The sequence below is a fragment of the Xyrauchen texanus genome, chromosome 44 (genome assembly GCF_025860055.1).
Source record: "Xyrauchen texanus isolate HMW12.3.18 chromosome 44, RBS_HiC_50CHRs, whole genome shotgun sequence".
Taxonomy (NCBI): domain Eukaryota; kingdom Metazoa; phylum Chordata; class Actinopteri; order Cypriniformes; family Catostomidae; genus Xyrauchen; species Xyrauchen texanus.
In genome coordinates this window covers 5,958,663-5,974,696 of record NC_068319.1, presented here as the reverse complement: position 1 = coordinate 5,974,696, position 16,034 = coordinate 5,958,663, and the positions used below count along the sequence as shown (strand labels likewise).

At 37.1% G+C, this 16,034-nt stretch overlaps 2 protein-coding genes across 3 annotated transcripts in view; one reads left to right on the top strand and one right to left on the bottom strand.

Moving 5' to 3' along the window:
- Window positions 1–610: 610 nt before the first annotated feature.
- LOC127637057 (protein kish-A-like) lies at window positions 611–8,447 on the bottom strand. Its single transcript, XM_052117913.1, has 4 exons — window positions 8,390–8,447; window positions 7,336–7,445; window positions 1,591–1,625; window positions 611–1,220 (listed from the first exon to the last, which is right to left on the bottom strand). Exons 1-4 carry the CDS (start codon window positions 8,390–8,392, stop codon window positions 1,150–1,152), a joined length of 219 nt encoding a protein of 72 aa, XP_051973873.1. The 5' UTR covers window positions 8,393–8,447; the 3' UTR covers window positions 611–1,149.
- A 14-nt stretch (window positions 8,448–8,461) lies between these two features.
- The window catches only part of LOC127637056 (DNA repair protein XRCC4-like), a 51,368-nt gene continuing 43,795 nt past the window's right edge, over window positions 8,462–16,034 (top strand). Inside the window, exon 1 of one of the 2 annotated variants that reach the window (XM_052117911.1) lies at window positions 8,462–8,581. In XM_052117911.1, coding sequence (XP_051973871.1) covers window positions 8,577–8,581 — 5 coding nt within the window. In that variant the 5' untranslated portion in view covers window positions 8,462–8,576. Of the gene's footprint in view, window positions 8,582–9,673; window positions 9,751–16,034 lie in introns of those variants that run through there. The other variant, XM_052117912.1, reaches the window with a different exon arrangement.

Here is a 16,034-nt window from a genome sequence, read left to right as displayed (position 1 = left end):
TAACTTCACTTTTGGGAAGTACTTCTGGCATTTACCACAATAAACTATTTATAACGTTTATATTTCCACTGTGTGTACAGGTTTCTTTCATTACTAAAACAATACAGAAATACTGACTGCAATTCTTTGATAGGGATAGAAATAGTGACGGAACCCATCATTGGTAGGCTATAGTATTATGAGGAAACAAAATGGTTGAAAACTATTTTCTAATTTCATTTACAAATTAATGCAATGTTTTGTCACTTAATTTACATTTAAATTGCCATAAAAAAAGCATGTATATTTCCAAAAAGCTGAATATATGTGACCACATTGGTGTTTCCAATTGAAGTTAAAATTACCGATAACAATATCGATCAGTGCTTATTATTACCAATTTTAAGTATTTTTTGATGCCAGGTTTCAAAAACCCTAAACAGTTTTCAATATTTTCTGTTGTAAGTTAAATATTTCAATGACTTATTTAAAAAAAAAAAACTACACTGGAGCTCTAGTGTGAAAACAAAATAAGTATGGATTTATATAAATCAGCCATTGTTATCGGCCATAAAAACACACACACACACACACACACACACATATATATATATATATATATATCTCTATCTGTTGGTATCAGCTAAAATTTCTATATCTATACATCTCTAATATCAATCTTAAAGAAATGTCACAAAAAAACAAAACAAAAAAAAAACCTATTTAATTAGCATGGAAAAGGTTTCTGTAATAAATTCCTCTTTTAATGCAAACTTATCTACATTTTCATTTAAAACAGAGCAAACAGATTCAAATGAATGATTTTACAAGCACGATATCAGGCACATGTATGTGCAACACATTTGTACCAAATGTTTCATATTATCTGACGCCCATAAACATTTTGTTACATCAAAATGGAGTGCGGAGTCAGTGACTACAGAAACACTACCAAGGAGACCGACAACAATTTGTATTTACAAAAATAGGTCCAGGAGGCTGAGAAATGCTTCAAGAGCACTCCACATGCATTAATACTGTGCTTCAAAAGAACCCCAGTTCTGCCCAAGAGAGTCGGAATGTTGACAAATCACATCTTGTTTCCTGTTGTAGAATCTTGTAGCTGTTATTCATCTCTCAGGTCTTCCAAATCCTCAGATCTTTCTGACGCTATTCTGAAAATAAAACCGTGAAGGCCATGACGATACAGCAACATGCCACATATGGGCTTTTACGCTCTCCTGAAAGGTAACATGAGAGATCATTAGCACCAAGGTGCCACCCATGGTAAATCCTATTATACTCACATAAAGTAACGTGCTAACACTTTACAATAAATTTTTATACAATAAATACAAAATTTATTAGCATTAGTTAACATGAACTAACAATGACCCATACTTTTACAGCACTTATCACTTACTAATTTCAACATATGCTAATACTTTTTTATAACTAAAAGTTACACGTTTACATTAGTTAATGCATTAAGAACAAACATTAAACAATGAACAGTTGGGTTTTCATAAATTAACCATTACCAAGATTTACAAATGTGAACAAATATAACCTTATTGTAAAGTGATCCTGGTAACTTATGACATTGCTCACCTATTCTTGCACATTTCCAGAATACTCCAAGGAATCTATGGGTGAAATGAAAGATATAAAGGTTAATGCACGAACAGTATACTCTACTCATTTAATCATTTTAATATATGCAAATCACTAAAAATTGTATTAGGTGTACATTTGCATAATTACATAAAAACTGATTTTGACCCCACAGAAAGTTAAACTTTTTTTTTTCTATCTCTGAAAATTTATTCATTGCTATTTCTCAACACATTAGGGCCCCACATAACACATTTCCATAATTTTTGTCTAAAATATTGCTCATCAATTTTATGGATTGTAGAAATCATTAAAATAACATTGAAAAGATAGTCAGCTGTCTTCTCCAAAAATGCTGCCTTTTCACATTTAGATAAAGATCGTGAGTTGATGCCAGACTTTATATACCAAGTCGCATGTCCTCGGTATTAATAGGGACACCAATCTCAATATTTTTCACAAATATTTGACCGACTCATATTGCTCCGCTCCCCAGCCTCTTAAATGTTTGTATCCCAGAGGACACAAAATCCTTTTTAGGGTTAAAAATGTGGCCAATAAAATGCCAATGCCAGTATAAAATTCTAATATTTAATTGTATCATTCAAGGACCTAGCTGAAAGATTTTAACCTAGTTCCAATGGTTCCTTCAAGTCTTTAGCTGTCCCTCTAGGGTTATTTTTTTTTTTTACCTCATTGAGCATTCTGCAATGTGCCCTTTCAGTAATCATAGCTGGATGGCCACTTCTAGGGAGAGTAGCCACGGTACTAAATTGTCTCCATTTAGACACAATATGTCTAATTGTAAAAAGATTAATTTCTCAGCTCTTCATGAGAACTTTGTAACCCTTTCCAGCTTTATGCAAAGCAATTATTCTTGATTGTAAGTCTTTTGAGATCTCTTTTTTTGCAAGGCATAAAATGAGAGGCTTCTTGTGAATAACAAACTCAAAATGTTTGAGTGCTTTTTATAAGTCAAAGTAGCTCTAACCCACACCTCCAATCTAGTTTCATTAAGGTATGCCAACTCCTGACTCTAATTAGCTTCTGTTGACATCATTAGCCTAGGGGTTCACATACTTTTCCAACCTACACTGTGAATGTTTGAATTATGTTTTCAATATACCTCAACAACAATTATGCAATTTTGTGTAAATAAATATTTATACAATACCTTGTTAAAAGGATAAAAGCATCTATACATGGTACATGGAACAATACAATAATTTGTTTGTTATTAGTTTAAAAAAAGTGTTTGTTCATTAATCTAACTTCAAACCATATTTTAAGACAAATTTATACATAAAAGCAGGTAATTCCAAAGGGTTCACATACTTTTTCTTGCCGCAGTAAAGGAGAAAACTAATGTATTCAGTACTATTAAAAAGTATTGTAGGATATGTTGGATAAATATAAACAGACTAAGCTGTGTATTGCACATAATTATTGCTCAAAGGGGCAGTTTTAACTGTTCATGAGATGGATAGTCTGAGGGGAAAAAATTCTGTTCCTGTGCCTGACGGTTCTGGTGCTCGGTGCTCTTTAGCACCAGCCAAAAGGTAACCGGTCAAAATGGTAGTGGGCTAGGTGAATGGGGTCAAGAGTGATTTTTTCCTGCCCTTTTCCTTAATCTGGAAGTGTACAGTTCTTGAAGGGAGGGCAGGGGGGGCAAACAATAATCTGCTCAGCAGTCTGAACTGTCCTTTGTAGTCTTCTGATGTCCGATTTCATAGCTGAACCGAACCAGACAGTTACTAAAGTGCAGAGGACAGACTCAATGACTGCTGAGTAGAACTGTATTAGCAGCAGCTGTGGCAGGTTGAAATTCCTCCACTGCTGCCACAGAGCTGTTCAGAATGGTGAGCAGGGTCAATGTTGGGATGTTCCTCCTAAAGTCCACGATCATCTCCACTGTTTTAAGAGTGTTCAGCTCCAGGTTGTTTTGACTGCACCAGACAGCCAGCTGTTCAACCTCCCTTCTGTATGCAGGCTCATCGTCATCCTGGATGAGGCCGATGACAGTAGTATCATCTGAAAACTTCAGGAGCTTGACAGAGGGGTCCTGGCGGTGCAGTCATTTGTGTACAGGGAGAAGAGTAGTGGGGAAAGCACACAACCCCTGGGGCACCAGTGCTGATTGTACAGGTGCTGGAAGTGAATTAAGTCCTGTGATTTTCTTTGGGACAGGGATGATGGTGGAGCATTTGAAGCAGCTGGGAACTTCACACTGCTCCAGTGATCTGTTGAATATCTGTGTGAAGATGGGGCCAGCTGGTCATCACAGGATTTTAGACAAGTGGGTGAAACGCCATCTGGGCCCTGTGCTTTCCTTGTCTTTTGTTTCTGGACAACCTGACACACATCCTCTTCACAGATCTTAAATGCAGGTTGAGTAGCAGGAGGGGGGAGGGTGGTGGCAGGTGTTGATGTTTGTGTGAAGTGAATGTCAGTGCGGGTGTGGGGTGTGAGACTGGGCTTTTCAAATCTACAGTAAAACACATTCAGGTCGTCAGCCAGTTGTTAATTCCTTACAGTGTTGGGGGATGGTGTCTTTCAGGCCTCTCCACACTGCTGTAGGGTTGTTAGCTGAAAACATGTTTTTCAGTTTCTCAGAGTAGCTTCTTTTAGCCACTCTAATCTCTTTTGTTAGTGTGTTTCTGGCCTGATTGTACATCATTTTATCCCCACTTCTGCAAGCATTCTCTTTGGCCAGACGAAGCTGCCAGAGTCTTGCTGTAAACCATGTTTTTTCATTGTTGAATGTTAAATAAGTCATAGTAGGAATGCACATATCCTCACAGAAACTGTTATATGATGTCAGAGTATCTGTGAGCTCGTCCAGATTGGTGGCTGCAGCTTCAAAAACACTCAAATCAGTGCAGTCAAAGCAGGCTCTCAGTGGGTTGAGTTGTGCATGCATGCCGTGGAGAATAGTGTGGGCCTCCACACACGCTACATCTCCGCGGTAATGCGATCAACAAGCCATGTGATAAAATGCGCGGATTGACGGTCTCAGACGCGGAGGCAACTGAGATTCGTCCTCCACCACCCGGATCGAGGCGACTCACTACGCAACCAAAAGAACTTAAGAGTGCATTGGGCATTCCAAATTGGGGAGAAAAAAATAAATATTTTTAATAAATACGCGAGTCCGGGTATTGTCGTTCCAAGTCTGTGATCTGATCAGCCATCTACGCGCACACGCTTGTGGAGGAGAATAAATACTCAACAGAATAAATTAGGAAAACTCCTGTGGTTAGTAGAAAGGCTTACAGATGATAAAGAGCGCTTCCAAATTAGGAGAGCACATCTTCTTTAATGTTGTTACATCTGTACACCAACTTTAATTGATGTAAAAGCTTGTTAAACCGCCTCTCGTTTGCCCCGTTAACTCCGCGATGCGATCCGCTCTGAACAGCTGAAAGCCCAGCAGATGTAACGCGCTGTCTGGAATGGCTGTCGGAGATTGAGAGTTATGAAAGAACATTTAGAAATTGTTCCAATTGCCCCCGTTCCCCTCATAATAAAGTCAAAAAAGATTTGATGAGTAAAGGAAAAGACAGAATGAGATTTCGAAGTCTTGTGGCAGCTTCTGTTTGATTAGTACTCATCTAGGAAGCATGAAATAGTCATATTTACAGAAGATTAGAGGGGGCAGAGCTACAGAGGGCAGAAATGTCATAACATAAGATCTATGAACAGACGAGAATCTGGCATTAACAGAAACAACAAACTTGGGGACAGCGAGAAAACCTACTGTCAGCAGCCCATGGCAGCATATGGGAATGAAACCATGCCTCGGTTTCATGAAATAGAACCAAGCTTTAACACATTTCTTGAGTAAACTAACTTAAGGTTTCAAAAGTTTTGCCTGTACATCAAATGTATAAACATGATTGAATAACATCAAAATATTTTATGTTCTTTCTACCGACATTGTGACATAGTCTGAGTGGCGAGTTTTTGTCCACGATATCCTTGCTGTTAATTCACTGCAAGTTGGGATCTACGCTACAGTTAAAACACTGTGGCAACAAACAAAGCTCCATTTTACAAAGTTTGAGGGGGTGCTAAACCCATTACTTCAATATCTAGCAACTCCAAATAATTTGTCTTGGAAAAAGCAAGTGTTTGCTGAGATCGGATCACTTCATTTTCTTTGCCATGTTAGCTGAAATTCAAACATCTTGCTGATCCAACAATAGACAATCACTTTATTTTACAGACATCACCCCAAAACTAACAATGACCAATGACACTTGTTTTAGAATTCATAAATTAAGGAAATAAGGAGTTTGTTGTACTATTAAGCTTAATACGAACAGTGGATATCTGTGTACTCAAAATCTTATGGCCAACAAAAAAAAACTCTTGGCAAGACATTACTGATTCTTTGGGAGTGTTAATCAAAGACCTTCTTTGTGTTTATCTAACATGGCAATATTTAGTCTCTTGCTACTCTGCAAGACCAGTTTGTGCATCAGCAATCTCCAAATCTTTTACTATTTAAATGTTTACTGTAATAAAGAATTTATTGTGCATTGTGTTAAAGCAAATAACTCTTTAAGCTCGGATGGGCTGGCGGCACTGTGCATATTATTGTAATCAGTAAAAACATAAAAAAGCTATATGTCATATGTTGTTGAAAAGCACTCAAAAGAGTAGATACAACCAGTGTATTTGTTTTACACACAAACAAAACTATAGCGAGTAATAGCTAAGGCTATGTCTTTGACATTCATGTTTCAAATGAACAGATTTTGCTCATATGCTACGTTTTCGCTTATAACTTCACAAAAAAAAAAGAACTGAACATAAAATATCACATACCATTACACTTAGAGGTGATTATCTTTCAAACGAGTTCACAAAAAAGGTAATCAGAAACATAAATAATTAGATAATTGACTCAAAGCACAATGTGCACATTACATCTGGCTATGCGGCATCTTGCAATCTGGCTGAAAACACATTAGCTTTCGTGTATCAGATGATGACATCGAAAATGCTGTAGTGTCATGGAACGGTAAACCAATCGAATTGGGTTCAGATCGGTGCAAAAAGTCATCCATATTTGGGGAGAGAGACTGTTGGACTGTTGTTACATATCGCCACCAGAAGTTGCCGCCAAACACATGACACAGACTTAATGATGCCTCAAATGGCACGGAATGAAACTCATTCAGTGAAATTTCATTACTAAAACCATGTCTGCATGCTATGCAAACCTTTAGTCATGCTTGTGTTTGCATGTGTAATTCATTTTTATGTTCAATTATTATGTTGTATTTGTTTGAAGAGCTTTTGAACACTATGATAAATTATTTTTTAATGCTATAACTGTTGATTGCTTTGTCATATCGACACAATTTTACTCAGTTACGGTTGACAAGACTGGGAACAAAACGTTTTTCAGAGCCACTTTAGTTACATCCTGAGGTCAAAGGTCATTTTTGGCTCAAGTTTTTTTATGCTGTGATTTTCAAAATTGATCTTAATCTATATCATTAAAAAAATTGAAGTTTTCTTTACACTGATACCAAACACTTGAGCCTCCTTGATTTTTGTTATAAGCCTTTAATTTTGGGTATGCCACTGAAACAGGAAATCTTTAAAAACACCATCAGACCTTAAAGGATTTATAAGTCAACTTGTGAGATATTAAACATTTCTTTAATAATGGTTTTGCATCTGTAATTTTGCTGCATGCTTTATAAATATGGCAGATGACAGTAAACATACCCTGTTTTGTTCTTATCCAGTAGACTGGGAGCAAGTGCTCGAATATACGCACAGGTGCAGATGAGCAGTAAAATAACCGTCAACAGACTCTGGAAATTGAATATGGCAGACTGCAAGAGAAAGAGAAGAATTGAATTAATCAACAAATAAAGCACTGTAACCTGAATAAAAGTGGAAAATGCAATGCACATTCAGGCATCTTTCATGTGTTTAGATGTAGTAAATGGGGCGGTTCATTTATGGTCTTCAATTCTTCCTTGAAACATGGATCAGAAGATAAAACAGTTACAGGTATCTTTTTTGGGTGAATCTCAAGAAAACATGTCCAAGTCATACTTCCTCTCCAAATTATCATTACTGTAATGCAAAATAACTTTTGATTTTAGGAAGAAATGTGACATGTTTTAATGAGATTCACCCATGAAGGGGAGGGCCCATCAATGGCAATTATTTTGGGAATAAAAAATATGGATGTCTCTGTGGATACAAAAGGACAGCGAATACTTTGCCATAGGTAGAAATCATAATCTTAACTCAGTGTTTCGTGTAGACAGTTCATTCACACTTAACTTTTTCTTTTCCTTACAGCTTCATTTTGCTATTTCTATTTTCTTATCCTTTATACATGAGATTGAGTTACTAGCAATTGATGTAACATGATGTTCAGCAGTGCATTTGATAAATAAACCAATATACCAATTCAAGGCCCTTCTTCATTTGTAACTGCCACATCAGCATTGAGAACAACATAGAACAGCTCTGAGATCACAACAGTGACAGCTCAGTCAGTATTCAACAGAAAATACGATTAAACTATTGACACATATCTCTCCTGATTCACTGCATTGATTAACATGTTAAACTGTTCTTATGTTGTTTATATCCCTGCATCACTACAGCTAACAGCACATTTAGCTTCTCATTACATCTATTTCCCTTTAAAACTGCATCGTGGTCCGAAGTGACGCCACAAAAGACGACATACGCTGACATACTGAAGATCTAAACGCTCTAAAATGAATAAATTGCGACAAAATAACAGTTGAACACTTACCATGGCGATTTCTCCCGACCAGCCAACTCACACTTCCGGTGCCTGGTGGAAATTACGTCAGAAGTACGGAAATAAATAAGCACGAAGCGTCAAATCAACTAGGAAAACAGAGGAAATGAAAACAAATGCAGCTGGTAGAGTGTGTTAATTTGAATTAAAACTCGCTTATACGACATTTCCTCCCGAAATGAGGTGAGGCTGTGCATGCTGCATAATGTTCTCATATTACGGTTGTGTTTTGTTTAAAAAAAATAATTTTTTACATGCGAGATATATGTGAGCGGGTTTTGGGTTGTTTGTGTCAGTGCTATTTAGTTACCTGTCACTAATGTAAGTTTAATGAGCAAATTAATAAATTAGTTATAAAGATACATCCTGTGGATATCGCAGAATTAAATCAATGAACAGGAAAATAAATTTTGTTTATTTTATTACGCATAAATAAAGGAGCTGCGATGAATATGGGTGACTTGTCCCTGTGGTGTTGACGGTAGTATGTTAGGTGCGTCCCATACCGCACACTTCTGCACTATTCTAGCCATTTTTTACTTCAAATACTGTGCGTAATATGATTACACTAGCTGTGGCCCAAATGACGCATTACATTATGCACTTACAGAATGACATGTAGTGTATGCATTTTCAAAGCGTATCAGTGAATCATCCCAAATGAAAAACTTAGAGATAGTTCACAAAAAATGAATCATTTACTCACTCTCATGCCATCCCATATGTGTATGACTTTCTGTCTTCAGCAGAACACAAACATGAATTTTTAGAAATATCTCAGCTCTGTTGGTCCTTACAATGCAAGGAATGGTGATCAGACTTTTGTAGCTCCAAAGATCACATAAAAGTAATCCATAATACTCCAGAGGTTAAATCCATATCTTCAGAAGTGATATAATATATGTGGGTTAGAAACAGAACAATATTTAAGTCCTTTTACATCTAAATCTCAACTTTTACTTTCAGATGTGAAAATATATTATATATTTTAAAACCCCACTTCTTCCGCTACATAAGGAAGTCTGCGAGCGCTGGGTGTGTGAAGTGACCAACATTCCACACTCTGTTTTGATGGTTGAAGAAGTGCATCATCCGGGTACTTGTAGTACACTTCTTTTTGTTGCATTTTCAGTGTTAACGTACTACTCGCACTACTTACACTACAAAATGGTTTAGTGTAGTGCAGAAGTGTGCGGTTTGGGACGCACCTACTGAAAATGCAGAAAGAAGCTTGCTGTATGGAGTTGAAGGGGTGGAGTTAACTGGCTGCATTGCTGGTCTCACAAAACAATTATAAACTCTGGACAATGTACCAACTTGCAAAACCTCTGTGAAGACAGCTCCTTACAAATGTGAGTTGAATGTTTTACCATCACCCCACGCTGTGTGATTATGAGCATTATTTTAGATATAAGAGATGAACTGAGTGGCAACACATCACGTGTGTTTGAAACATCACTTCCATCAGCTGTTAAGCGGCATTAAGTGCCCCATTTGGGACGATACTACAATTTGAAAATATATGCACTACCTGGCTGAGTGCATAGTGTATTCTGTAAGTGCAAAGTAAATAGAGAGTCATTTGGGAAACAGTTGTTGGTTTTGTTGTTTTCCCTAACATATGGTAACCATATTGTTTGCCAAAATGCTATAGTTACTATACCATACTAATTTAATATAGTAAAATATAATGTATTAATTATATATATTTATATAATGATTTATGGTTTATCACATTTAATAAAAAATATACCGTATATAATTATTTATTTTATATATACAACAGTCTACTTGATAAGAAAACAAGATATGCGTAATTATATAAAATATTATACAAAATAATAATATACACTTGTATTTATATATATTTGTATAGAAATTACATGCTTAACATTTTAAATATAGTAATTATGATTTAAAATTATGTTTAATTTATAAATCTAAATTAACATGTCAAGTCCAGTGGTGTCTAACACAAAGTTACCACAGATTTTAGGAACAATAACTGTAGTAACGCATATTTTGGCGGGAGCAGGGAACTCGGGTTACCATGGCAAATTGTTGTAAGTATAAGATATGTAAAATAATGCGGTTTTATCAGATGTAAACAGCCAGTGAAATTAATATACTATTTGAGTAAAACAATAGAGGTGGCAGTAAAGCCATTAGTGGGGTTAATGATCTTAAAATGTTGTTTTGGTTTCTAATTCTTGACATGTGATTCTGATGTTTACATAGAGCTTTTAAAACAAGCTGGAAATGTTACTGCTGTGTTGGGAGTATTTTTGCATGCACACAGATTGAGTTCCATTTTAAACACATGAATAGCACTCTACCACACATTGATGCTTCTAACCTTTTAACAATGTATTGTATAGACATTTATTTACACAAAATTGCATAAGTATTGTTGAGACAAGCAGCGGGTCAAGGGCTGAGGTTTTTATCTTTGGTCACAGTCAGTGGTTGAAACCCTGGTTTGGATCTGTGTTTACAGTTTAATGAACGTTAATGTTGCCATGGTTTTTGTGTCCTGTGATGTCATACTATCATCACACTGGGTGTAGGCTAAAAACACCAGTTCAATCACACTGAAGCTTTTGTTTCAGAATTGACTGACTACTTGGTTGCCAGTGATACTGTCAGTCTAAAACAGGATGTACGAATATAAGATTGTCTCTGCGGAACAAAACACAAACCATTTGTTTCAAAGATCTTTTTATTTTCTCATTTAAAATTAGAAATGGGAGTTTTCCATTGAAAAAGACTTAGTCACAAAGACAGACAGAGAATTTATTGATTTGGTTCCAACTGCTGATGACCTTTGGAACAGTATTAAGATCAGTAAGCAAGCAACTTGCTTGGTCCTTTGGTGAAGTATGAATATGTCTATTCATGGGGTGATGTGTGGAAAATATGTTGCACTTTTGCTAAAACAAAGAAAATATTAGGAAGATGTATTCCAAAAATATGGAGAATTTTTGTAGGGGTTGAATCTCAAGATACAAGCTGAGAACATGTCTGGGTCATTTTTCCTAAAAAAAAAAAAAAAAGATATATATATATTTGCATTTATGTTTTGCATAAACAAAGGTGTGCGGTTCGGTGGGCTGGGGATCTCATCGCTGCCTTTTGCAGATGATGTTGTCTTCATGTCATCATCAGCCCGTGACCTTCAGCTCTCACTGGATCGCTTGGCAGTCGAGTGTGAAGCGGCTGGTATGAGGATTAGCACCTCTAAATCTGAGGCCGTGGTTCTCAGCAGAAAACCGTTGGAGTGCGTACTCCAGGTAGGGAAGGAGGTATTGCCCCAAGTGAAGGAGTTCAAGTACCTCTGGGTCTTGTTCACAAGTGAGGGGACAATGGAGCGGGAGGTTGGCCAGAGAATCGGGGCAGCGGGGGCGGTATTGCACTCGCTCTATCGCACCATTGTCGCGAAAAGAGAGCTGAGCCGGAAGGCAAAGCTCTCGATCTACCGGTTAGTTTTTGTTCCTACACTCACCTATGGTCATGAAGTCTGGGTCATGACCGAAAGAACTAGGTCACGAGTACAAGTGGCCGAAATGGGCTTCCTTAGAAGGGTGGCAGGCTTCTCCCTTAGAGATGGGGTGAGGAGCTCAGTCATCCGTGAGGAGCTCGGAGTAGAGCTGCTGCTCCTTTGCGTCAAAAGGAGTCAGTTGAGGTGGTTTGGGCATCTGGTAAGGATGCCCCCTGGCCGCCTCCCTAGGGAGGTGTTTCAGGCACATCCAGCTGGGAGGAGGCCTCGGGGAAGACCCAGGATTAGGTGGAGAGATTACATCTTCACACTGGCCTGGGAACGCCACGGGGTCCCCCAGTCAGAGCTGGTTAATGTGGCTCAGGATAGGGAAGTTTGGGGCTCCCTGCTGGAGCAGCTGCCCCCGCGACCCGACTTTGGATAAGCGGTTGAAGATGGATGGATGGATGGATAAACAAAATGAAGCCTCCAAATTCTCATTAATGTAATCATAAAAAATTATTATAACGTGATTTGTTATTCAAATTGTAAAGCATTTATACATCATGTTAGATGTTTTACTAAATTTAATTTATGCTTTTTAATATTAATACAAAATAATCCGTATGTATTTATTTTCATTACTCTGTTATTACAATAACAAAACTCCTAATATTCCAAAAATAGGCTTCATTTAATTTATGCAAAATCTAATTTATATGTTTTCTTTCTGTTGATTTTTAGTTGAAGTATGACTGGGCCATTTCTTTGGTAATGTTTCTGGAAATATCTAATTTCTATTCTTCCTCACAGGAAAGCATTGATGATAAAACCAACCTTGAGTTTTTTTCTTGGGTTACTTGTGCATAATTTAAAACATTCTTGACAGGGATTGGTACTTATATTATAGAATGTCAGTCTTGTTTAAACAAGAGGGTTTTGTTGGGGTGGTCGTGACCTTCTGTGTGCAGCAAAAGAGCTCTTTACAAGTCTTCAAAAAGAGTGGAATGTGTCTTGCAGCTTGTGTCATTCACAAGGTCTTTAAGATATATTATTAAGAAACCAATAATCTCTTATAACTGGTAGTGTTAGTGAGCCAGACCCTCATTATTGTAAATCTCTGCCTGTCAACCTTTTAATCATTTAAAATATTACATTTCCCTAAGCATTGGACCTTGATCTATGGATTACGATCATTATTCTCTCACAAATCATTTAGCAATCCATAAGTATAAAACATGCTTCCACTGGCCTTTAATTTTCTGCAATAAACATCATGCACACCTAATAAATAATTTGCTCTTGACAGATAATTTCTCCCCAAAGTGACATTTAATAAGTAATTGCCACTGTAAGAAACAGAAATTGCATTTGTTGTGTAAGTGAGTGTTACCAAAGTGGACAGCTAAAGATACAAACCTACAAGTTTCGATCTCATTTGTTAAGAAAGTTGTTGTGGGTGCTTGCCAGGTCATTACTATGAGGTTGCTTCGGTGTTCTGAGTGTTTTTAGTGTATTGCTATATGGTTGCTAGTAGGGCTGGGTATTGATACAGATTCGATTCTGATTCACAAGGTTACGATTTGATTCAATATAGATACATTTGAGTACATTTCTGTAACAATGTCCATTTTGCTTACATGTAAAATAAATTATCTTTGCGCTAATGCTCATACTTATAAAGGAACCTTCTAGGCAACCCTTCTAAGTTCAATTTGAAAATATTAATTATACCAATGATATCATTGGATTTTCTTAATTTTAGCTTTTAAAATGTTTTCAAATTCAGTCTATTCTATCAATGAATGCCTTGAAATGGCATATATTTTGTTGCATATATATTTTTGTAAGTATTGTTTACTTGCATATTTACATCAATATGTAGAACACATGCATACTGTCTCTTTAAGAATACCGGTATCAGCCTGTAAGCACATATAAAGAAAGAAGTGCCGAATTTCTTAAGCGCATCCATGTGTAGAATTAAATATTTATTTTTTTGTTGTTTTTAATCAACAACTGTGTAAAAAAACAAAGGTATTAAAAGAGACATTATTCAATGACACATGGATATGTGGATCTCATCTTTGGATATTCGGAACGAGTTAGACCAAACTTTTACTCTGAAGATGCAGGAAAAGGACCTCTGTGCACTATATTGTAGCCACTGGCTAAACATAGACATTTTTTTATTCACATAGTGCAAGATTTGGTTGCACATACAAGTGATTTACTTGCATTATAGATGGTTGCCACATAGAGTGAAAGATCGATCTTGGGATTTAAGAATAGATATCGAGGTCATTCAAACTAAGATCGTGATGTATCGGAACATTTATATTTAGGGTGCTTCCACGTGGTTTGTAGGGGTGAGAATAACAAGGTAACTATCGTCTGTAACCCATTTGATTGCTTAGAAATTTGAAATGTGTACACTATTTGGGGTCTCATTCTTGTCTGTAGTACAAATAGTTTAGTACTTTGTGTTACGGGGTCATTCAAATGAGAAAGATGGCCTGTGCAACCCAATCTCTTAAGAAGTCACACAAGTAGTAATTGTCGAATTTAAATGTAGACAAGGGAGAGTCACCTGACTGGCTGTTGCAAAAGTCATACGAATTCGTACAACCCAACTCGCACGATTTTATATGATATAGCCATCCCCATACAAATCTGTACGATTTCTCCACAAGAGTGTGTTGGGAATGTGACATGCATTGTTGCGTTTTGTGTTGTTGTATTATCACAATGATCCCCTCCCAATTCCCTATCACCTCTCATTCCCCAAATCCCATGTATGGAAAGTGACTGGGACTCTTGTCTTAAGGGGTCTGTCATTTACTACTTCATCACCCTCTGGAAGCCTGTTCAACAGCTTTCTCTCATCTACCATTACCTAGTACAACAGGCCAGTCAGACGCCACTGAAAAGATTGTGACCAAGTCTCACATGCATATTCAAGAGGGGTGTTCTGGACATGAAGAATGGGAATACCACACATAGATCTTGGTGCTGGATGTTTAGTTTGGATGCAATGGGGCTGTGTATAAATGTTTAGGCACTTTTATTAAACTTATTGAGCTGAAAGCCTTGTCAAAACGTTCCATACCAAACCCCCTGTTTTTCCAGCCACATCTTAAGGCAGCCTGATGATAAAGAAAATTACATGTGTCATGGCAGTTCTGAAGTAAAATGTCCACTGTGTAATGGTAAAAGAGTGTTCTCCCAAACAGATGAGGTTTTTAATGTTAATTCTTTATTGAGTTTTAAATCAACAAAACCATCTTACCAACCCTAAACCTTAAACCGAAACCAAACAGACAGTGTCATAAAAAGCAAATGTGAGATGAAAAATGCAATTGCTGAAGCAATCACATAATTTCGTGGTGCTTCTATGACTTTCAGCGCAAGTGTCATCTCGAGTGCTCTTCAGGTCTCGTACCCCGGTTCTTTTGCATCGCAAGTGCAAAGCTCTATCAGTTGAGCTACTATGCATTTTCATCACGCCGGAACAAGCTTTTAAATGTAGTTGGTTATGTAATGCAAGTCACCTTAAAAGTCGTGCACTATAGTAAATGAGTTTTACATCTTATAATCTTATTGTGTGAGGAGAAGAGCAAAATGTATGTATAACTGAACTGATAATTTTACTTTTGACTTGTGTATAAGTGGATAAAAGTAATTGTTGTTGTTGTAGTGCTTCTAGTGCTCATTTCACCTGGAAACCACTACGATACGCACAGCGAGCCTTGTAAAAATAATTTTGCAAAAATGTAGGCTAGTTATAGTTTTGTGATTCTATGACATTTACATTGATGCATTTGGGAGACGCTTTTAACCAAAGGGACTTACAGAGCCCTTATTACAGGGACAATCCCCCCGGAGCAACCTGGAGTTAAGTGCCTTGCTCAAGGACACAATGGTGGTGGCTGTGGGGATCGAACCAGCGTCCTTCTGATTAACAGTTATGTGCTTTAGCCCACTAGGCCACCACCACCAATATACTACTAGTTAACCCAAAAATGAAACTATTTTTAGCATTTGTAGTGTATTTTTGCAACCGTGTGTAAATTATAACTGAAATGTTGGTCTCTTTGGCTATGATCAGACTGCAGGCAAATCAGATTTTTTCTCAAATTGGATCTTTTCAGGCAGTTTATC

Coding starts and splice junctions, on each gene's coding strand:
- LOC127637057 (XM_052117913.1), bottom strand. Junction 1,626..7,335: donor CTGGATAAGAACAAAACAGG/GTATGTTTACTG, acceptor TTTCACCCATAG/ATTCCTTGGAGTATTCTGGA. Junction 1,221..1,590: donor CTGGAAATGTGCAAGAATAG/GTGAGCAATGTC, acceptor GTTACCTTTCAG/GAGAGCGTAAAAGCCCATAT.